At 51.7% G+C, this 22,542-nt stretch overlaps 2 protein-coding genes across 4 annotated transcripts in view; one reads left to right on the forward strand and one right to left on the reverse strand.

The window, feature by feature from the left end:
- Window positions 1–22,542, forward strand: part of LOC144177726 (putative peptidoglycan muropeptide transporter SLC46) — a 138,523-nt gene that overhangs the window by 44,703 nt on the left and 71,278 nt on the right. The window lies entirely within an intron of this gene.
- Window positions 7,738–22,542, reverse strand: part of LOC144177707 (uncharacterized) — a 29,941-nt gene continuing 15,136 nt past the window's right edge. Inside the window, exons 4-5 of the mRNA XM_077705281.1 lie at window positions 9,545–9,724; window positions 7,738–8,055 (exon numbers count right to left, since the gene is read on the reverse strand). Of these exons, the coding sequence (XP_077561407.1) occupies window positions 7,825–8,055; window positions 9,545–9,724 (411 nt within the window). The 3' untranslated portion in view covers window positions 7,738–7,824. The remainder of the gene's footprint in view (window positions 8,056–9,544; window positions 9,725–22,542) is intronic.

Here is a 22,542-nt window from a genome sequence, read left to right on the forward strand (position 1 = left end):
ACAGGGGATTGCCCTGCTTAACACACGATCCACGCGACATTTTACCCCCCGTCGAAATAGCATCGCCCGGATGCACGCAGAGTTATTTAAAATGATTGATGCACTTATGGTGTTGTCCAAAATGATTCCGTCAACGATCGAAGTATGGCTTCATGCGCACTACATGAACGACGTCAGGGCAGCGGTTACGGCGGCGTCGAGACACGAGGCCATCGTCGACAACTTGTTTGGGTTGGAGCTAAACTCTCCAATAAATAATTATTTCTCACTCTCTCTCGTACGTTACGTCTGTAACCTGGCGCAGCACCCGCACTCTAAGAAAAAAGGGTGTGGTAGTTTCTCCCTTAAGGGTCGAACAGGAATGTATCATATATTTCTCCCTAAGAGGTAGAAAGATTCTCCCTTTAAGAGGGAGGAGCGCGTTTCTACCCCTAGGAGTGGAGGGAGATTTCCCCCTTTCGTGAGCTAATGGAGGAGTGTTCCTCCCCTGGCAGCGTCACCCAAGCAAGGCTTGTCATGCGAGAAAGGCCTAGCGAGCTGATCGGTTTGAGGATCGAGGAAGTACAAATACGTAGGTTACCGTGGTTGTGTGCGCTTAAAATGCGCTAAAATAACAAAGAAATTACCTACCGAGCACCAGAACTGCGGTTAGCAAGCGATGTCGCCAATCGTATATGCGCGACTTCTTGCATTCGTCTCGCTGCGCGCCCCGCCTACGCGTTCAGAGTGAACGCGCCCCCGTAAACAAAGTAGAAGCAGAGTCCGTCAATGCTTTTCATTTAAACAGCTCGCGGGCAAGCGTTCTATGATAGAGCTAACCAGCTTTCGGGAAAATCGTGGCTCGTAATCTGACGTCTGCACGTGTGTGTACAAAAGGCACTCGCACCTTAAAATATTTTTGAAAGATATTTTTTTTAATACTCCTTTAGATTTTCTTCTTCAAATTCATCGCGTGGGTATGAGCTTTTTTGCTTATATCGAGCAGTTCATACCGATTGCTTCCAAAATGCCGCCTTTATTTCCGAAACGCCCGTAACCCCGCCGTTCACCGCACTCGAGATCGCAAGCATCCAGTGCGGCCGTTTGAGAACAACCAGTTGTTGTTAGTCGTCTTACCTTGCTACAACCGATGCATCAAAACGCGGATCGTCTGCAATCTCAGCGCAAAGGCAATGCAGGCAACACGAAAAACGTATCCGTCGCTGTCGCAACCATCGCAACCGTCCGAACGAGGAGATTACAATGGTCGCCCCCTGGCGTGCTCGAAGTCCACTGTACTCAAAGTAAAGCAACCGTAAACGTTTTAAAATGACCGATAGATGAAGCAAAAAAAAAAGTAGGGGTGGGGAGGGGCAGCCATAGAGTTTCTCACTAGAGAAACTCTATGGGGGCAGCTACTAAGCATCACCATCAGTGGGCACTTACATCAAGGAGTTTCCTTGGTTTCCTTTATGAATAGCGTATATTATTATAGCCAACATCACAGAGGCCCAATGTGGGCGGGTACATTGGGAAAAAACATAGCACAACACAGCGACATACACTTCATTAAATGCACTGCCAACGCACAATACACGCAGCACACAACATCGCAAGCATAATACAGCACAACATATAGTACACTTACCACACCTCCGCATGATCACAAGCCACAACTAAACATTAAAACGGCGACAAAGTATTTATAACCCTGATCACCGAGAATGCAGGTAGGAACAGTGAGATCGTTGCTTGTTTCAATACCGCACGGCAGTGCGTAAGCCTTAGGTGGGTTTTGTCATGTCATCAAATGTAACCTGTGAAATTGCAAACTTTTAGTAATTTGAGGTTTTGTAAGAAGCAGTAAAATAGCTCAAAGAAGAAAAACGTTTCACGAAACAGTGTGGCAGGTATGTTTGGGTAATGATACTTATTGCCTCGCCTTCGCTATTTTACCGTAGAGCGCACCGCTGGTCTGGCAACCATTCAGCCAAGATGTTGCTGAATGGGGGCCTCTTGTTGTTGGTCTGATGCTTCAATATGCTGCGGTCCGTGCTCTTTGACGAAAAAAGGGACAGTTTGCTATCATCTCTGACCTCTTTTACCCTTGGGCGTCAGTATAAAACGTCCACAAATGCAGTGGCAACGTTGAAAAGGGCGCAGGCGAGTCGCACACAGCAAGCATGCAGCGGTGCCCACAGAATTTGCTTCAAACACACGGCTGGCAAGCCGTGCGCTAGCGTGGCGGGCACATGGTAATAATAAAAAGAAAGACAGCGAGAAAACAAGCAAGCAGCACACCGCAGGGGCGGTGTTGCTCGTAGTCGTCGTATGCGCCCGATCGGCGAAAGCCACAGTGCAACGATGAACGGTTTCGTTTTCGGCGTCGGCGCCGACAGCAGATTGCAGACAACAGAGGAGATAATTTCCTCCCCCGTTTCGGTGTTTCGTTGAGGCCGTACAGAGGGCGCTACGTGTAATTAGCTAAAGGGAGAATCTCGCTGGTCCGGGGGAGAAAACCCTCGATTTCATCCTTTTTTCTACCCTTTTTTCTTGGAGTGCGATATGATCCAAAGTACCGTTTAAGAAGTTTTTCACGGTCCTCGACGTCGAACGGGAGTCCATACCAGCGAGGCGGTTTGCAGTGCCAATCTGGTATCGAAACTCAAGCAGGACAATCTCCATTGTCGCAATCAGTGCAGACCCCCTTCGTGTGTCCTTAATGTCGCCCAAGGTGTACGAACAGCACTGCAATATCCACAAATGTAAATGGGCAAACCTTGACCTCCACGACAGAGACCTATATACATGCCATCAGCATCACTCACAACGGAACGCTTTTTACTCATGTAGCCACTACCCTGACACTCCGAATAGCTGTGACGACAGCAAACCACCTCGCACCACTGCGTACAAATGTCACTAGTGTCGCTAAAAGTTTGTTGTAAACGTCTACCAGCAGCTCAGCTTGACCCCTAACGCCAGGTGCTGTTGACTGCTTGTGTTTACGACGTCTGAATTTAAGTATCGTTTGACACGAATGCGTATTCTAGCCCGTGAGTTCAACCAAAAGACAGTACGTTTGTGGGAGCAGAAGAAGTGGGATAGGATCGCGCCGGAGGCTCTCCTTAGCGCCGCAGCACGAACGGTGAAGCGTCTACCGTTCGATTGGACCTTCGTGCTCGGCATGTCACGTGGGCTTCTCCTTTGAATTCGTGTTGCCTTGTTTGCCAGCCGAGTCATATGCCTTCATAGGCAGTGACGAAGTTGTTAACGGCACTGCTCGGTGGCGAAACGCAGCGTGAAACAAACTTGTGAGCATGCGGAGGGGTGGCTTGCTGACCCGCCTGAATTTGTCTGTCCCGTTGGTCCGCCTGTCGTTCTCGCTTTAGTCCTCGGTGTCCTCGGTCTTCAAACCGTGCAATGTTCCGCTCCATCGCTGCCGTGGTTTGTGAGATGGGAGGGAGTGGGTATGATCCTGGCGGAGAACGGTCTGGGCGTGAGCGAGACGTGGCTCTGGAGAAGGGCAGGCTTGGCGGGCGAGGCGATGGTAGAGCAGAGGGAATTTACGCGGTCGGCGCTATTTGCATGTGTACGGTAGCGCCACGTTCAGACAGTACACGGTGCCACGTTTGAGATACCACAAAGTGCGCTGCCGAATAGAAGATATTTCCGCCAGTTTTTCTGGATACCCGACTGTACGAAAATATGAAGCGCTGACTTTCATGTGAGCTAGAGGACATGCATACTCAAAAATTGGTTGTCTGTCCCTTTAACAACGACGAAAAGCCCCAAACCGTACTCACTAGCGTTTAACGGGTTTTTGATCGGCCGTAACCACGTTGTACTTTCATGTAGTAGTAGCGGTAGGAAACTTTAGTTGAGCAATGGAGGAGGAGCGCTGACCCATTCTGCGCATCAAAGCGAAGGCCGGGCGACAGATTCCCTGGATGCCTGGAGTTGGCGGACGCCCTGGTGGTCATCATCAAGGGCCCTGTCTCGGGCATTACATAAGGGGGTGCCAGCGTGCGGACACGCCAGCTTACTAGTGATCATAATAAGGACGGGAAAAAAAGCAACGCGACAACAGCAATGACGAGAAGGTCGCCTGAATGGGGAAACGGGAAGGGCATGGCAGCTCATATATGTTGGTTAAAACCAAAAGCAAGACCGGAGGAAACACCAGTAAGAAAGGGATCAGACAATGTGTAAACAGGGTGAACCAGGGGCTGTGCAGCTTCGCTGGTCATTCATCTTCGCAGGGCGGAGTGGCTTGTCCTGCCGCTCACTAGCACGGGTAATGAGTGCGTGCATGCGCGCACGCCATTAACACCGCAAATAGGAAACGCACTTTTGCCACGTTTCCGTTCAGTCTCCTCGTTAGCCAGCATCACGTATGCTGCCCCGCCAATATTTAGGGGTACAGGAAACAGATTTTCGTGGCGTATATATAAATGAATGGACATCACTTGAAACACCTTGAACCGAAACGGTTTCCTGATTGCGAAAGGTTTTCCTTACAGCGCTCTGGAACGTTCGAAGGCAGGATGTTTCAATCTACGAGCCTTGCGTGTGCTGCCAAAAGGAATGCCGGCAATCGTGACGGTGAGCCGAGCGGCAACGCAATTTAAGTGCACGCATGGAGGGAAAAAAAGGTTAGGAGAGGCCCTGACGTCACATTTGTGAAGCCGAGTCCCGCCATGACTTGAGCCCACTGAGCCCAGCACTCTATCCCATCATCCTTTGCTGTCTCCGGTTTGATTTGACTAACATGGCGTCGCCCTGCCGTCCCGCTTCGAAGCGAAAACAGCTTCGTCGCTAATTCCTCGGTGCGATGTCATCTTCTAAGCTGTTGATTTCGCCTCAAAACCATCACCCAAAGTTTCAATCGGAAAACGGCCTTCGTTTTTGAGATAGAAGGACGATTTTTCAGCTCTTAAGCCTGGCAAAGTAGCGTTTGTCGTCGTCGTAGCAACAGGCTCGCGGGATGGCGAACGCAGACGACGGGAGCGTTGTTTGGGGTGCTACAGCACTGCGGTCTTTGCGCGCTACGTCTCAGTAGCGATAAATTTCACTTCAATTCACAACGAAGAAACACAGTGAGCAAAGAACGAACTGTGGCTCTCGCCAACGCTGAGCGAAGGGGATTTTCCCGGCAGGTCGCCGGCGGCGGCAGCAGCTCGCTCCGCTGATCTCGACGCGACGTAAGCGCCGCTGCGGCCGGGGTACGAGTTAAGGCCGCCTCCGACGACGGAGTTTTCAAACTGGCCTAATCTAAAAACGTTGTTTGTAGCGACTGCGCTGGTTTTCAAGCGTAGTGAAGCAACCACACACCAAGCGCAATAAAAATTTGTGCGTTTCATTCGCCCAAATTTGGCCGCCGCAGTTGTAGACAAGTAAGCAACATTGTCCATGGGCTCAAAAAAATGACGTCACTTCTTCCACACTTTTTGCAATGCATTGGGATGCTAGCGCCCTCTCCTGAGTATTCTTTCCTCCATGAGTGTACGCGACATGAGATCTATTCAAAAACTTGTCCCCAGCCAGAACAGCAAAAAAATGCAGCTACTTCTATTTCTTCATGCGCTTCGCGAATCATGCAATGGAACTGACGGACTTGTGGTGTCACCTTTGGTAGTGTCACGTTTAAGCACTGCATGCCCGCCTTTCACATTTCAGGAAATTTAGTGCCAAATCAAATTTTTCCCCCGCTAGTTTCTTTGTGCTTGCCCGGCTAAAGGAAACGCTAGCTTTCGTGTGAACTAGAGGACAAAATCGGTTGTATATCGGTTGCATATTCATTATTTTTGGCTGCTAATGCAGTCCTCCGATATCGGCTCTCTTCTCTCGTATTGTCAGCCGAGTTCGTCGTTCGTCTTATGTGTGAGATTTCACGCGGGCGACTGAAGTGACCGTAGATTTTTGTTTATTTCTTTGCGGAAGGTATACATTAAAATCTCAGGAGACATTTCTTTTCCAAAATGAATGTTCTCTGAATTCGCAACAAAAACTTGGCAATAATCATGTCGTTCTAACCAGACGGCGCAATAATGTCTCCGGTTTATATTACTGCTTGACACACAACCCGCGCGATGCAAACAGATAAAACACAAAGCCGCCTATGTGCGCCATTGCCTGCTGTTGAGACGGCACAAGGATGACTTACGCTCAAATAGCCTTCTATTCGCTAACAATACTGACTGCGCGTCTTCGAGACTGTCCGCAAGTAGGCCTTCACAGGCAAAAACAGCGGCATGCGTAAGGAAGGTATTGCTGTCATAATAAACAAAATGCGCTTTCTTTATCGGCTTACGTAGAATGGCCACGTGATTGAGCAGTGCGATGAGTCTTTCCGTTTGCGCAAAAGAGAGAGAAGGAAAATTTTCGAATGTAAATGAGGTGCTTAGGGCTCTGGTGTAAATCTCGTTCGAAACGTCGAGCAGAAGAACTGCTTCCTACATTGTTGCGGTTACAAGCCTTGCGCCAAGAACCTCCCCGCGCAAGGAGGTGAACAGTGCAGCATCGTCTGCTAATCTTTTTCTCGAACCTTCACAGCAGCTGTAACCGTGGCGGCGTTCACTCCCTTACGCCTTCTTTTTCGCGGTAGGTGCGAGTAAAGGGCGAGACACATCTGCGCAGAGCGGCGCGTATTCTTCCCTGCCCGGAAACCGTCGCGGAAGCCGCCAGGAAGCTTGCCGGACCGGTTCGGGAGAGGGGAGAACATGCGTGCGGAAGACGCATCGCTCTGCGATCGTGCGTTTGGCCCCTAAAGTGCTGGACACATGTACGACTAGTGCACGCGATTCGCATGCGACTGTTCGTTACGATTGATCGTTAGGACCCGTTTTGGCGTCCATCGCTGGTCGGAGGAGGCTCACGACGTGCGACTGGCAAGCCAGATGCAGTCGTGCCATCGATGAGATCGTCGTGAGGCAACAGCCAATGAGAGCCCGCTGAGCCCGCAACCGGCTTGCGTTGCTCTGGTCGGCTCGGGTGTTGAGAACTTCAGGCTTAGCGTCCTGGCGAATATTTGATCGCCGCTACCTGTGCAACTGTGAATGACAATCCGTAACACAACTGTGCACCACACTATCATCCCCTTTCTCGCATGTGAAACTTTATTTGAGCTACAACTGCCGTTTGAGCGATCGGTGACCAAGACATCTGCGTAGCCTGTTTCGATGCTTCCGCGCAGGTATCGCCATCTCTCGGCCGCTCGGCGCACCGCGCGCCGCGGCAACCACGTCCGGTCAGCATAGGCTTGCATCGCGGCAGATATCTGATCGCCGCTTTTAAAATAAGCCCTCAGAACAATCCCAGCACAATTTTTCACCACACTAACACCTACTTTCTCGCATGTGTAACTTCGTTTTAGCGATCAGAGTGATTCGGAAGAGCAGCGACAAGCGGTTGCTACCGTGGTCTGCTAGCCGGCGCACACCGTGGTCTGCGCCGGTTCGAGTCGCTGAGTGTGCCGAGCTGGCAGGCGCGGCCGGCGTGTGCGCGGACTGTTTCCGATGCAGAAAAGGCTTCACGATTGCGTGCGTTATCCATTTCTTGCGTACAAACGCGCGGAATCTACGAATTCAGCTCAGCGATCGTCGTAGTTGACCATGGAGCAGAAACAGTGGGCGGAGCGGCGCCGACGAGGCATCGCACCCCCGCATCGGGCCATGTGTCTCAAATTCACGCGTACGACTAGTCGTGGTGACAGTCGTAACGACCAGTCGCATACGAATCGCGTGTACCAATCGTACATGTGTCTAGCGCTTAAAGCAAGGAGGCGTTTGCAGCCGTTCCTGTCAATTGCGTGTAATTTGGCAGTCCGCGGGGGCGGCGGCGGCGCTAGGGCGGCCCGATGCCCAGCAGCGCCACGGATAGGGCCAGGGCGAGCTGCACGACTCGGACGGCGTTGCCCGAGGACTGCGTCATGGGCGCGGTGTTCCATAGCCCCGTGCACTCGATGCCGAATCGCTGGAAGGACTCCTTGACCGTATTGATCACATATTGCCGCGCGTTCTTCTCCCGGCTGCAGTGCGTGGCCCGGAGCGCTGACACCTCGCAGTCCTTGAACACCTGCGTCGCCATCGTCGTCATAATCAACGCAGTGGAAAGTTTGAAAGCGCTCTCGTCCTCCAGGGTTGCGGTGGGACGGCCAGGTCCCACCCGGAGGATCCGGACGCTGCACGTGCCCAGGACATCCTGGAGCAAGCTCGTCCCCCCGCGCAAATGAACTTCTGCTTTGCCCGGAGGGAACGAACACTCATTCCTCTTTCCCCTCGAGGCTTAAGTCGCATTTCAACAGAGAGTCTGGCTGTGTATACGTTTTGAGCGCTAGATGCGATATGAATGCACTGGCCATTATGTATTGGTAGTCAGTGATAACCGCCATTCAACAGCGGTAACCGTCATTCAAAAACTTCCTGGTGACCGGGATCGGTGTGCCCGCGCAGCAATTCGGTTTCGTTAAACCAACGCACCAGGAGTTATTTCGGAAGCCGCCGGTCGCTGTTTTTGCAAAGTCTGAACACTAACACACCCACAAGACTTTAGGTGAACGTGAACTGCGTGCCACTTTGAAGGGCCCGACTTATTTTCGTGCAACCTATCCTGGCCATTCAGAACAGCAGGTCTAACGTGCCCGAATTTAGCTTGTGTGTGTGCTGTATGGTTTCGTGTCAGCGCCCGTGCGTACCTCCAAAGAAATGAAGGAGAGGATATTCGGCGTCACCGCTTTCAGCGCCCTTAACCCCCTTCTAATTGCATGCGCAGGTGTGCTTTTGCGGAAATATTTTTGTAGCGAAAACAGACGTAGCGACGGGCAGGAAGTCTTCGTCTGCCTTTTGTGTCCGTTGCTCGATTCGGCCGCCTGGGAAAAAGTTAGCACATAGAGTAGGTTGTCACTATGGGAAGAATAAAAGTAAACTGCAGCATAGTAGCTGTCTATCTAGGATGACACCTCGACCTGTCTGTGTGCGTTCGCTTTCGTACTTTACAGAGAGAAAAAAGGATCTACCTTCTGTCACGTAATTCTGTCGATAAATGAGGTTATTTGCTTTACACAATGTTTTCCGGGTGTATAGGGAACGGACGGAAGTTTCAGCTCGCTTACCTCGCACGCTGCGCATCAAATGAAGTGACACATCGTCGTGCGAACGTGCGTGCAGCCTCGCTACCGCGCCGCACTTGTTACCCCGCCAGCGGAATCGGTTCCCTAGCCAACAATGGCGCCAACCTTTGGGTGCGAACCCCTGACCAATACCCACTTTGCACAGCGTGCTACCGCAAGTGGTGTCTATTCCAAAAGCGTCGGTTTTGATCTCGCAGTGCGGTTTCCGATTGCGATGTCAAGATGGGCGATTCTTGAGATGGACGAAACTGGAATAGTCTCTCAGGTCACTGGAAAACGAATTTTTACATCCACTTCTAATCACTAACCGTAGGCCCCCACACACCAACGTTTTGGACGAGCACCTCTAACCCACGCACAGTGCACTTCTCTTGGCGCTACGTGGCCTGGTATCGCTTGTGCCATCGAACGCGATCGTCGCCGCCATAGGCCCACCTTGAGCTCCTCGCAGATGTCCGTCTTTGCGTGCGCGTCGCGCGTCCGTATGACGCTGTAGCCCTCTCTCTGGCACTGCAACGTCTTCTGGCGCAGCTGCTCGAAGCGGCAGAAGCCTGTGCCCACGCCGTCGTCGTCGCCGGCCGCGTCGTCCCCGCCAGCGCCAGCACCGGGCGAGTCCTGCACGATGGAGGGAGAGGGAGAGAGAGTAGACGCATCTATTAGTTTCCGAGAAGAGAGTCTTTGCGGTGGCCTCCTCATTCCAGCAGTGGCACGGGCCGCTTCTTCCGCCCTCTCCACCAACTTGCGCTGGACGGCGAGGGAAGGGCACTATGCCAGAACTCATAAGTTTGAAGGGTGTGCGCCAGTCAAGTGGACTTCGTGTGCACGGCTGCCGGCCAAATGAACAAAAAAATGTCTTGGATTCCTCGCAAAAGCGGCGCACACGCGGATGGGGCTGTATAGTGGCATCTCTTCGGCTACTCGTAAGTGTAAGTTTGTAGGGCGTGAGGTATTCATTTGATTTGATTGTGGGGTTTAACGCGCCGATGCTACACAGGCGATGAAGTGCGCCGTAGTGGAGGGCTCCGGCTTGATTTTCACCGCCTGGGGATCTTTCTTTGTCGTGGCCGTTGGGGAGAGCGAGCCGCGGTACCGCCTGCATGGCGCTGAACCTGTTCCAACGTTAGTTCCAGCGCCCTGCTGGCTCAGAGACTCGCACGCGGACCACTTTTCACTTCTGCTGAGCTGCGCGTGTGTGACCCAGGAGCAACACCACGAGCCGGCCTAGTTGGAAGCTATCCACGGCACCGATTGCGCAAAAAAACAACCCAGGACAAAGAAGAAAACGACGAGCTCGTCCTCGTCGTTTTCCTCTTTGTCCTTGGTTGTGTTGGCGCAATCGGTGCCGTCCATGGACTTGTGAAACGTGCTACGTTGGCCGGTTGAGTGATGATTAAGGGGCACTAATTGCGTTGTAAGCACAACTACAGCGAGGGATCGCAAAAGTCGCCCCGCAGATGAAAAGGAAGGGTAAGACACATCTGCTTTTCTTGTGCACCAGATTTAATGTTCAGCTCTTTGGATCTCCTCCCACATTTTGAGGGGGCTGCTGCTTTCTAAACTGCTGCTTTCTAAACTGCTTTTATCTTTGGCCAGATAGCGCAGCTGGCCTCTGGAATTTGGCTCGCGGGGGGTGCCTAGCCAAGTTACGCGAAACAAGGCTGGCTTCCTCGGACCACGCCCGAGGGGTAGTCTTGTGGGGGCGCCTGGGAAAGCCGGAGGTCCTGCGTGTAACACGTTCTCAGCGCTTGCAGCGGGCGGCGTCATCGCAAGGCGGTGGAAACGCTGTGCGTTACTCCTTACGTCTAGTTGTTACTGACGCACTCGCCACGTTATGACAAGCAAGCAACAGCGCCGAGCACAGCAGCAAAAAATGCGCGCCAATCCACCCTGTGAAGATGGTTGTATAGCGAAGCTGTAAATGACACCCACAACGAGTACCCATGCGACGTCACTTGAATCCACACACATGGCTCTACAAAGAGTGAAACCAGAGACAATGAAATGCACTTAACTACACCCTTTATTACTTCACAGAGATATTCTTTGCTGAGGTTAAATTAATGCATGACTTCATGAACGGTGGTTGGTTGTCTTGTATTGGTGGAGCACTAGAGTGGAAACTCTGTACTTGTAAAATTAAAGGAAGCTTAAACCCTGTGTTAGACAATCTCACTACTTCTCCGCGTGTGCAACCTCCGGCGGAGGCCACGAGATCGGCGCAAGAAACGTAGAGGTGAGATGCCATGCGTTGGTGTGAGCTTCGTTTAATTTTCTCCTAGCGTATGCTCACGGCCACTACGGCGCCGTGGACGGAGCGCACGGCGGCGCGAGCGGTCGCATGACTTTATCACGTGGCATTCAGCGAGAACGCAGGGGTCAAAGCCGCAGATGAGCTCGGTGAGTGCACCGTCTGTCTCCCCCGTCTCCGCGTGGGCTCGTAGCTCAAGCGGTAAAACAACGGGCTCTCGCTGTGTTTCTCTGTTCGTTCCACGTTCGATTCCTGGCGGTGTCAGTGACTTATTTTTTCGCGGAAGTTTTCTGTTGACACCAACGGTCGCGACAGAACCCTTGGGGGGCAGAGGTAAAAAGCTTCTCTTGAACAAATACCAGGTGTTCTGTGCGTTTTTATTTTTAATGACGATAGTCTTTCTTAAGCTACTTAAATGCGGAAATTTCTGTCTATGTCTGTCTGTGTGTCCATTGATATATCGAACGTACAATATACAGTCGAACACGGATATATCGAACTCCAAAGGGATCGCGAAATAGTTCGATATATGAAAAATTTGATATAAAAAATATGGGCTCTAGACCTCACCTGTGGCGGAAGACCACTTACCGATCGGCGCATTAAAGAATGACAACTAATTCCGCACTAACGACGCAACAGGATGCTTTATTTGCGTGAAAAGAAATCGCCGATCTTGGCCTGCTTCTTCGTCCTGTACATGGAAAAAAAGACGCTGGTCTCGATATTCTCGAGGCTATCCAGGTGTGACAGCCCAGTTCTTCCCATGTCGCTGCAACTACGTAGAATCAAGCTGAACGCAGCCGCCAGTTCAGCGGCGGAGTACGATCGTGTAGCCGCATCCTCGTCCGAACGATCTTCGCCACTCGAGCTATCAGCCTGGGTTCCTGCAACCGCAGCTACGATATCCTCGTCACCGACGCTCGCAACAGCCTAAACATTGCTGTCAGCGTTCACGAAGTCACCGGCAGACAGTCCGGCTGGGACAGCAGCCGGGAAAAGGGACGACAGCTCGCGAAACGTGTCGCCGTGCCCTATTCGTCGTCGTCGCCGTCTTCGCAAGCTTCCGAATGTTCGGCCGTCACGAAGCCTGCCTTCCGGAAGCAGTTGGCCACGCTCTGCTTTACGCTTTTCCAGGCACCCGTCATCATGTGTATGGCCCCCAGCTGGTCAACTTTGAGCTCGGTGCCCACGCGGAGGTTCATCAAAAGCCTATCGAGGAGTCGTCTCCTGGACCCAACCTTGGACGTCTTAGTCGAGCGGTCGAGCGGCTGCAGCCTGGCTGTTGTGTTCGGAGGCAGAAACTTGAGCTCGATGTTGTCGAGCTCGCAGGTGGTTTGGTTGGCCGAGCAGTTATCCATAAGAAGGCAAGCGTGACACTCCGACACCCCGGCTTCTGTCCCTGTTGGGTTTCGGCGAAGGCACTAAGCGACCGCGGAAATCGGGGGTGCAGCGACCGCCTAAGAGCACCTTCCAGCTCGGGTGGTGTTCGATATACCAAATGTCGGGAAAAATACCGTTCGATATAAACGTACGAACTCCTATACTTTTACACAGAAGTTTCAAGGGGATAATTCATGAGTTCGATATAGACAATAATTCGATATACCCGTGTTCGATATATCCGTGTTCGACTGTATTTATATTACCACAACCATTTATCAACAATGAAGTCTGGTGGCAATGTTCATACTCATCAACATTGTCGAGCAAAAACTGAGCACTGCGCATATCTGAGGCATAAAAATCAATACATAAGTGATATTTGCACTGTTCCGCTATTAAAAATACATGATGCTCGACTTATGATGCTCGACTCAACCCTCCCAGCGGCATTCCAACACGCCAAACGGCAGCAGTAGTCAAAGGCTCCAGTAGAGGGCGCGAGCAACGCGCGTGGAGTAAGTGTCCCGTGGAGTTGGGTGCCTGGACCGTACGGCTCCTCCGGCATCGAGGCACCTGGCTTTTCCGGCGGACATGGGCGTGCGGAACGCCGCGGCTGCATCAACATCACCGCCATCAGCCTACTCAGGTTCACTGCAGGACGCAGGCCTGCGAATAAACTCCATCGTGGGGATTTCCCGTCAATCTGGTCGATTAGGACGAAGGCCTTCCCTCCCACTGACCTCCGACCGCTCCTCTCCTGCGCTGCTCGAGGCTACAGTTTACCCCCAAAGTTCCGCATTTCGCCCCTCCATCCAGAATCAATGGCCTTCCCCTTCCTTCTAGACCCATCTCTTGGTATCCACTCGGTTACCCTAATTGCCCGTCGGTTGTCGGTTCGTCTCACTACGTGGCCAGCCGAAGTACGTTTCTTCTTCTTTATTTAAACTATGATATCGTCTTCCCTAGTTTGTTCTGTGATCCAGGTAGCTCGTTTCTTTCCCTGACTGTTACTCCTAACAGTATTCGTTGCATGGCCCCTTTGGCCGACCTAAGTTTGCTTTCTGGTTTAGTAAGGCGCCAAGTTTCACCTCCGCACGTCATAACCAGTACTATGCGCTGGTTGTTGATTTTTCTTTTGAGTGACTAAGGTAGCTTACTTTTTGGCTTTCTATTTGGGACTGCTTGCCGAGAGCTCCCCAACCCGTGCCTATTCTGCGCCGGGTTTCTCTCCCGTGGTTGGGGTACACTAGCCACCAGTCCAAGGTTTACTTCTTTTACTTTTAATTCTTCCAGTTCTTCTATCGTTTCGTTTCCTAACCTGGAGAGGACGTTTTGGGCATGCTTATTTCTCACTGCTTTACGTTTATTCATATTTATTTTAGCTCCATAGCCGTGCTTTCTGATTGTACTTCCTCAAGCATTGTTTGTAGGTGTTCTGCAGTCTTACTCAGCAAGCTCATGTCACGACAATGAAAACTGGAAGCGACCAAGAATGTTTAAAATCCAAAAAAGACGTTTCCAAAAGATTGTGAACAAGGCGCCTGTACGGGAGCCGCCGAAACGTCTTTTTTTGGATTTTAAACATTCTTGGTCGGTGCCAGTTTTCATTGTCATGTGTTTTCCTGACCAGACGGGTCCAACCCTCGATTTCAAGCTCATGTCATCCGCAAACCTCAAATGGCTCAAGTATTCCCCGTTTATACTTAATCCTATGCTTTCTCACTCAAGCTCCCTAAATACCTTCTCCAGACATGCTGTGAATAGTTTTGGCGAGATGGCATCTCCCGGTTTCACCCTCTTTCGGATCGGGAATTTGTCGCTTTGCTTGTGCAGGGTTATCCTGCCCCTGCAATACTTATGTCTTCTAAAAGTCTTATGTAGGTCTCCGCATTCCGTCTTTTAGCGCTTCTAGCACGGCTGCGGTGAGGACGGAATCAAAGGCTTTCTCATAGCCTATAAAGGCCGAGTAAATGGGTCTTTGCGGGTTTTTCTGTCACTCGATTGGCAACATAGATGCGATCCATGGTTGAGTACCATTTCCTAAGCCCAGCCTGCTCTCGGGGTTGTTGGAAGTCTAGGCTGTCACCTATGTGGCTGACTTTGGTAAACAACTTGTAAACAACGGAGAGAAGGCTTGAGGGGTCTGTACTTCTTGTGGTCCTTATAATCTCCCTTATGAATGAGACTAACGATGGCGTTTTAAGTGCAGAGCACTTTAGGGGCTCGCCCTTTCATCGTAGCTAGCTTGCTGGACCGAAGTAGAACCACACGGCGTTCCGTTGTAGCTGCTGTTGTCACGGCGTAACCCAGAGGCTTCGAAAGACAAGCGGTTTATACAGTCATTAGCGTTCGAAATTTGTGAACCGCTGGCGCTTGTCATACATCTCCCCGTTGTTTAGGGCAAAGAAAACTGCGTGTACATTTGAGGCAAAATATACGTAATTAACCGCCAGCGCCCGCATTCATTTAGTTACCAACGTTTGTTGGGTTGGTTTTTACGATAGTAAGCGAAAAAAAGTGGCAGTGCGACGCCGGCACGTGCCGGAGGAAGGGAAGCACAAAAAGAGCAGGGCTCCCGCTCGCGCAGTTTCAGGCACGGGGCGCGCGAGCACTGCGAAGGCGGGTAATTTGAATTGCATTTGGTGGTAGCAGTGAGCGGCTAACGGCGCTGCCGCCCATTGTGGCGAATCGTTGATCTGCACTTCCGACAGCTTTCATATTGAGTGGAACGGATTTAATTTTTTTCCAGGCTATGGGCACTTTTTGAGTCGTCAAGCATTCCGAAAATAGTACAGCAAGCTTTTCCAGTACAATATCTCCTCCGTCCTTCAAAGGATACATGGTTATGCCGTCGTCACATGCAGCGTTTTCTCTTTGCGTGCCTTTAAGAGCTTTTCCTACATTCTCTAGTTACTGGTCGAACATTGCAAGTTGAACTTGTACTCTCAGTAGTTTCGACTGGTGTAACGTCGCTGGCATACAGCCTTGAGTAGAATCATTCTGCTACCATTGTTATTTCTTCCATGTTGTGCGTAATGCTACGCTGCTCGTCCGGGAGTGCGTACATCCTGGCTTTGCCGATGGCTCGCTTTCTGTGAGTTGCTTTCACGCTTCCCCCCATTTGCAGCGTTTCCTCGATCACTGTCACGTTATATGCAGGAATGGCGTTTGTTTTACTTGACAGCGAAAACGGATAAGTGTTTGAATTTTGCTATTCCGTTTCTACAGTGGTAATGCTATAGGCAAAACAGATGTAGTTTTAGTCAGCAGGGTTATGTGGAAAGGTGCAGCTGTTCTTAGCGTAGGGAAGTGCTCTAATCGGACGTTACAAGTCCTTGTTACACGTGGTTGTTTAAAATGCGTGGTATTTCGCCAAACTGATTAGCAGTTAGTAAGAGAGGAATTGATGTTGTAGGAAAGCATCGCGCGGTGTATTTTACGTTTTGATTAGCGTGGCTTGCGCAGGAGCATGCGCTAGTGAACAGTTAGATGTGGGCACGCCTGGGCATGTGCAGTACCATGCCTCCGAAGAAACCGGGTGTTGCGGGCATGGGCTGCGAGCGCTAAACGCGATCGAGGAGACGAGGTTCGAGTGGAATCGAGGAAGCGGAAGGGCGAGATTTAATGTGCACGGTGTGTGTGTGCTGGCGCCGCGCCTCGATCCTCTCGAAGAACAAAAGGAGCAGCTCCGGGCGCAAGCTGCATAGTTACAGAAGGAGCCTAAAGGCGAACGGAAGCAGCGGGCGGCGAAGACCGAGGGCAAACTAGCGACGAGGGCCAAGAATGGCGTACGCCGCGGGGCAGGTGCGCCGAGAGTGCTTGGCCCCGACGAAAACGATGGCGGACACGGCGGCACTGGTCACTGAGGTGGTACCAGTGCGGCCGTTGCAAAGGAGTGTACCAAACAGGGGAACCGGTTGAAAGGGATCCGAGCGATGAGAGGTCAGGCTGACAGGCGCCGCGGGAGCAGGTAGCTGTGCCGGGGGAAGGGCAAGAGAAGGAAGATGGGCGCGTGGGGATCGTGGTAGGGGATTCGAACATGCGCTACTTCGAGGAAGGGGTTGAGGACGGGTGAGGGGGACGAGAGGGTACAGGTAGGCATGTTCCCTGGCCAGACAGCCAGAGTAGTTTTGGAGAGAGCGCGGGACAAGAAGTGGGAGAACATGCAGGGGCACAACCTCGTAGTTATTGCCGGAGGCACCAACGAAGTTCCACAGGGAAGGGACACGGAAGTGCGGATGCAGCTAAAGAAAGGAGTGAGGAAGCTCGGTACGCTGCCCCAGATGTGCAGGGCGTCGCGAACACGGTAGCCGAGATTATTGGCCGAGGTGTGCATGTGTAAAGGGACGTGCTGGCACTGAACACAGAGATACGGGAGCTACGAAAGTCGCTTAATTTTCCAGTCGTCGACATCAACAGTGGTATTCCACGTATGGGCTGGAAATGGTCGTTTCAGCATTGCGGAGTTCAGCGCGCAAGGGTGAGAAGCCATCGGGTGAATAAACACGGCGCGAGCAGTGACTTTTTTATCGGGGGAAGAGAGGGGGGGTCATAGGCTTTTTGGAAGATGGAGTAGGCAGGAAGCAAGGGGAGAAAGGTAGGTCGGTACAGATGGATGCAGGCAGATGAAGGGGGCGACAATGGTGTGTAAAGAAGAGAGGGGGAGATCTGAAGATCGTCTACGTAAACATGCAGGGTGGCAGAAAAAAGAAAAATAGATGGGGATTGATACAGCTACCTAGAAGAGTAAGATATCGTAGTATACCCAGTGTCCGAGACGCACCTAGATGACTTGGAAGAACATCCTCTAATACCGTAAAGTTCCGGAAGAACGCCCACCCAAATTTCAGAGATATCAAGTGAAAAACACGGGGTGGGCAATCTTTTGGGCCAGGTTCGGAAAGCTACAAAAAATGTGGCAGCGCCGGCAACCAAAACTGTAGATATTGAGAAAAAATGCGAAGTGGGTGAACTTCCGGATGAAGTGTAAATGACAAATTAGTGACCACATCAACACATGAATAGATGATTCTCGTTTATTTGCTTCACTCATCGGCGTTAAAGCCACCGATTTTAGGGGGTGGGCGTTCCTTGGGTCTTTTGGCCAATTCAATATCTCACTCCCGAAGGGGGCTGGGCGATGTTTCGGGGGAGAACGTTCTCTCGGAACTCTACGGTATGTGTGGGAAGAGGCCAATAGGATGGCTGGATGGGGAAAAGGCGGAGGAGGTGGTGTGATCATACGTAAGGGGGCTAATTGGGAAATAGTGAAAGACCGTAAGAACATGTGTGGGTGAAATGGATGGCAAGAGTTAGGGGGAGACAAAACTTTATTCAGTGGCCTCGTAGTTTTTCAGAGATTCGTTTAGGAGTGACTTACCTGTCGACGCGTAAGGAGAGTAAGCAACAAAATAAAAATTTGTGGCGTTTCCAAAATGGGCATCGATGATTTCAAACGATCCGGGGAGGTATTATTGGTAGGGAATATGAATACGCACATCGAATGGGTACGCAGACTGCAACGGATATGTAATGCTGGATGTATGTGAGGTCCAGCACCTAATCATAGTAAATAAGGAACAAAAATGCCAGGGTCAAATCACGTGGGAGTGTTGTAAGAGACAGTGGAGTATCGGCTATTGCCTCCTCTCGGAGGGACTTTATGAATGCTTGCTAAGAAATGAGCATAGGTGGAAGGCACCGACCACAAGCGTATTCAGCTGAATTTCGGTAAACTGAGTGGCGTGAAACCGGATCGCTCGGGGCAGTACACAAAGTTAGTCAGTAAAAAAATTGCCAAAACAGCCAAAAGTATAGAAGCTGACAGAAAGAAATACTGGAAAAGCATGGCAATGTTACAGGCTCAACAAAGCTATGTAGGAAAGAATAGTCAATGCAGAAACGAGAGATCAATGGAGGGGAAAAAAACTCCAAGCTGGTGGAACGCAGAAATCAAGGAGGCTATAGAGAGGCGTAAACAGGCGTGTGGAGAGCACAGGCAGGCCAAGAGGGCAGGCAGACAGCAGGAAGAGGTGGACCTAAAATGGGAGCAATATTGCCGCGAACCATGTATTGGGTTTGTTTATTTATGTTTTGCTTTTACCGCCTGGCTACGCCAGTCTGTGTTATTTGTGAGCCAAGGGAAACGCGTGTTCCATTCTTTCTTTCAATGCGGCATGCGTTATCTTTTCTGATAGGCAGAGCGTCCCGAACCAACGCCGCCTGTATTAACATTGCCTGACGCGTCGCGCGCTTTTCAATGGGAAGGGTAGGTACGCTTAGTTCAGGCACTGATCCGCTATGTGGCGCGTGCCGGCGGACATCTCGCCTGACGTCACTGCTCGCGAGTCGCGAACGCTGCACCCACTTCTACCACGTGTGTCTGTCAGCTTGCCTGTTGGGCTTCAAGGGCCGTTTCGCTTACATCTTAGCCGCGACGGGGCGCTAGTTCTGTGGCGCACTGGGGATCTCGTTCAACCTGTCGCTCGCTTCATACTTGCTGCATTTTTCCAAAGATAAAGACGGAGGCGGACTGAAATAGTGTAAGAACATACTGATTGCCGGGTAGACATATAGCTAACAGAAAAACGATATTTTCGGATGGGGCAGCCATTATTTTACTGATATTTTTCTTTCTGGAGTATTTAGAGAAGGAAAATTGCGTGCACGTTTTTTGTTCAGGCGCTCACTTCTACGATTACTTTCCAATATTATCACGTGCTTGTAAACTTCAGAAAATTATAGGAAACAAAAGGATAAGCAGCTGGGATCCCGCCACGCTGTCCGGGCGCTTCTACAATACAGTCCTCAATTTTAGAAGTGCGTACCGATGCGGAGTGCGAACAGCGGGGTCAAAACAATGCCTAAATGCGGAGGGGATAGAGGTGGGATGCCCCACTCAGAAAATTTCAGGGCCTGTGATCCGAGTAGATAAGCGCGCAAAGCCGGCATCAGCCTGCGGCAGCGCAAGGGATTTTGCTTCGTGACAAAGGAAGTTTTATCAGTGACAGACCAAGACAAACAGGCATGGTGAAAAACAAGAAGGCGTAGGAGCGCCGCCTCGGGAACGCTAAACAAACTTTCCACTATTTTGCATAGTTTCCGAGAAGCGGCGCTGGCTGGCGGACACGAAAGCACGCTGGAAGGCTACGGAGCGGGGAAGGGTAGGAGAGAGCAACAGGAGAGTGGCTGTTTGGCCATTTTTCGCTCACGCGTTAGGCACTGTTTGTACAGGCGGCGTTGCCCGAACTAACGTGAACAGCCTAGAATACTTTTCTTTTTCTGGATGTAAATCGACGGTTTGAGAAACAGTCGCGCCTAAAGATAAAAAGCCTGCAGAGCAGACGCCGCGGCATTCCATTCCACTCTTCGATGCTCGCCGACGCACGTCACTTTTTTACTGCTGTCTCGCCGCGTGAGTATTCTTTGAGTTAGGGGAGCACAAGTTCGCTCCAATAAAATTGTTTCCTTTGAAAACAACTGCGTCGTCTTTGACTTCGTGACATCTGGTGGAGGTGCGGGGTACGAACCCTTCATGCTCTCTACAACCTCTGGAAGCCGCCAAGCCAGTCCAACAAGAGCCACCTCCACCTGCAAGGTATACCACCCGAGCTCGGTCTACTACCGGAGAAAGCGAAGAAGAAAGACGTCGCAACTAGCACCATGGTCAACCAAGCCAATCCTCCCGTCGTTCTGTAGCAACCTCGGGAGCCTCCATCATTCCGAGGATCCGCTGGTGAAGACCCGGAAGAGTGGCTGGAGAAGCTGGAGCGCGTCCGAAGTTTTAACCGATGAGATGATGAAGAAACTCTGAGTCAAGTGTTTTTCTACCCAGGAGACTCGGCTCAAGTCTGGTTTGAAAATCACGAGAGCTAGCTAACATAATGGAGCATGTTCAAAGCGGAATTTTTGAAAACATTCGCAACTCTCGTACGGAAAAAACGAGCTGAGGTGTTGTGCCAGACGCAAATCCAACACCCTAACGAAGGTGTTGTGGTGTTCGTTGAGGAGATGAAGATGCTGTTCCGACGAGCTGGCCCCGAAATGGCAGAAGAGAAGAAGGTGCGCTTGCTGATGCGGGGAGTTAAACAAGAGCTCTTTGCTAGACTCATTCGCAACCCGCCCAAAATCGTCGCTGAGTTTGTGACAGAGGCTTCCATGAACGAGAGGACCCTGGACATGCGTTCGAGGCAATACGATCGACCACTCAACGCGTTTGGCGAACCCTGTCAACGCCCCTGGATTCGCGACGTTAGACTTGCGGGAAACGATCCGCGCCGTCGTTCGCTAAGAACTGAGGAGGCTTTTCCCAACCACGCCGCAACCCCAGATCGCCTCCATGACCGACGTGATCCGAGAAGAAGTCCAACTCGCACTGGGGACTTCTACGCCGTCGGAAGCACCCCGCGAACCACAAGCGATGACCTACTCCGCGGCTGTTCGTCGACCACCACCTGCTCTATCCCGTCGTCAAGAGGCCCCGCCGTACCGCCGCCCACTGTCGCCCGCCCGACCCCCTGTAGTCCGAAACCAGACGCCGAGGAAGACGTATGTAGGCGAACTCCCAATAATCGCCCCCTGTGTTACCACGGCGGAAAGGCCGAAAACATCTACCGTCGCTGCCCATACAGAAGACTCGGTCTGCATGGTTTCTCCGTCGACGCACCTCCCCCTCTCCCTGGCCAACGACCGCGTGAGATCGACGACTACCTATCTCAAACCAGCCCTGGCCCAGCCCGTTTCAACGGTTCGCCGTCGCCCTACCCGTACGAGTTGCCGAACCGGCTGAGCAATGCTGACTGCGCACACGGAAGGTCCCCCAGCCCACGCAGGGGAAACTAAAGGCAGCAACGTCTGGAGGTGAAGTTGCACAACGGCGAAAAAAAGAAAACCCTCCAACGACGCAAGGGCGCGCCGAAGACCGTGATTCACGATATGCCCTCATCCCGACGACCCGACGGAACCCTGACGAGACTCCCGAACAAGACGACAGCTACACGGCGCGACGCGTACCCAACATGACAGAGACGGCCGCCGAGAAGACGACGACTACGACGACGCACAGTGCCCGACCGTCCACACGCACAAGCCGAGATGCGACGCCCCGACGCACCCGGAACTCGAGGAAGGTGGCGTCCGACGTACACTTGTCCATCGACGGCTTTGACGTAGTCGCCCTCATCGACACGGGAGCCGACTACTCGGTAATGAGCGGGTCATTGGCATCCAAGCTGAAGAAAGTTACTACAAGATGGGACGGTGCGCATATACGCACCATCTCGTAACGCCAAGTGGAACGTGCACATCACGCGTCACCATAGACGGCACCACGTACCCTACTGAGTTCGTTATTTTGCCTAACTGCTCCCGTGACGTAATTTTTGCAATGGGCTTTTTGACGGACAACGGCGCAATAATTGATCTGCAGACCAAGTCGATAACTTTTCCCTCCGATCACTCCGCGACGCCGCAACCGACCCCCGATCACCGTGCTGCTAGGATCGCCGACGATCACGTCACCCTGCCACCCCACGCAAGCTTGATGATCGCCGTCTACTGTGAGGATGCTGCTCCTGACATCGACACTATCGTAGAGAGTGACCAAAGGTTGCTTCTCAACCGCGGTGTCTCCGTCGCGAGAGGCACTGCGCGCTTTAAGCAATGCCCGTCCCACGTTTTGGTTACCAAATTCACCGAGGAGTACCAGCATCTAAACAAGGGCGCTGCAATTACGTTCCTCGAAGAAACGCATGAAGAAAGTCAAGTGATCGCGGTCGCCAACTTTGAACCCGCACGCGCA

This window comes from Haemaphysalis longicornis, unplaced genomic scaffold, assembly GCF_048455015.1.
Source record: "Haemaphysalis longicornis isolate Haplotype H1 unplaced genomic scaffold, Haemaphysalis longicornis Haplotype H1 scaffold_30, whole genome shotgun sequence".
NCBI lineage: Eukaryota > Metazoa > Arthropoda > Arachnida > Ixodida > Ixodidae > Haemaphysalis > Haemaphysalis longicornis.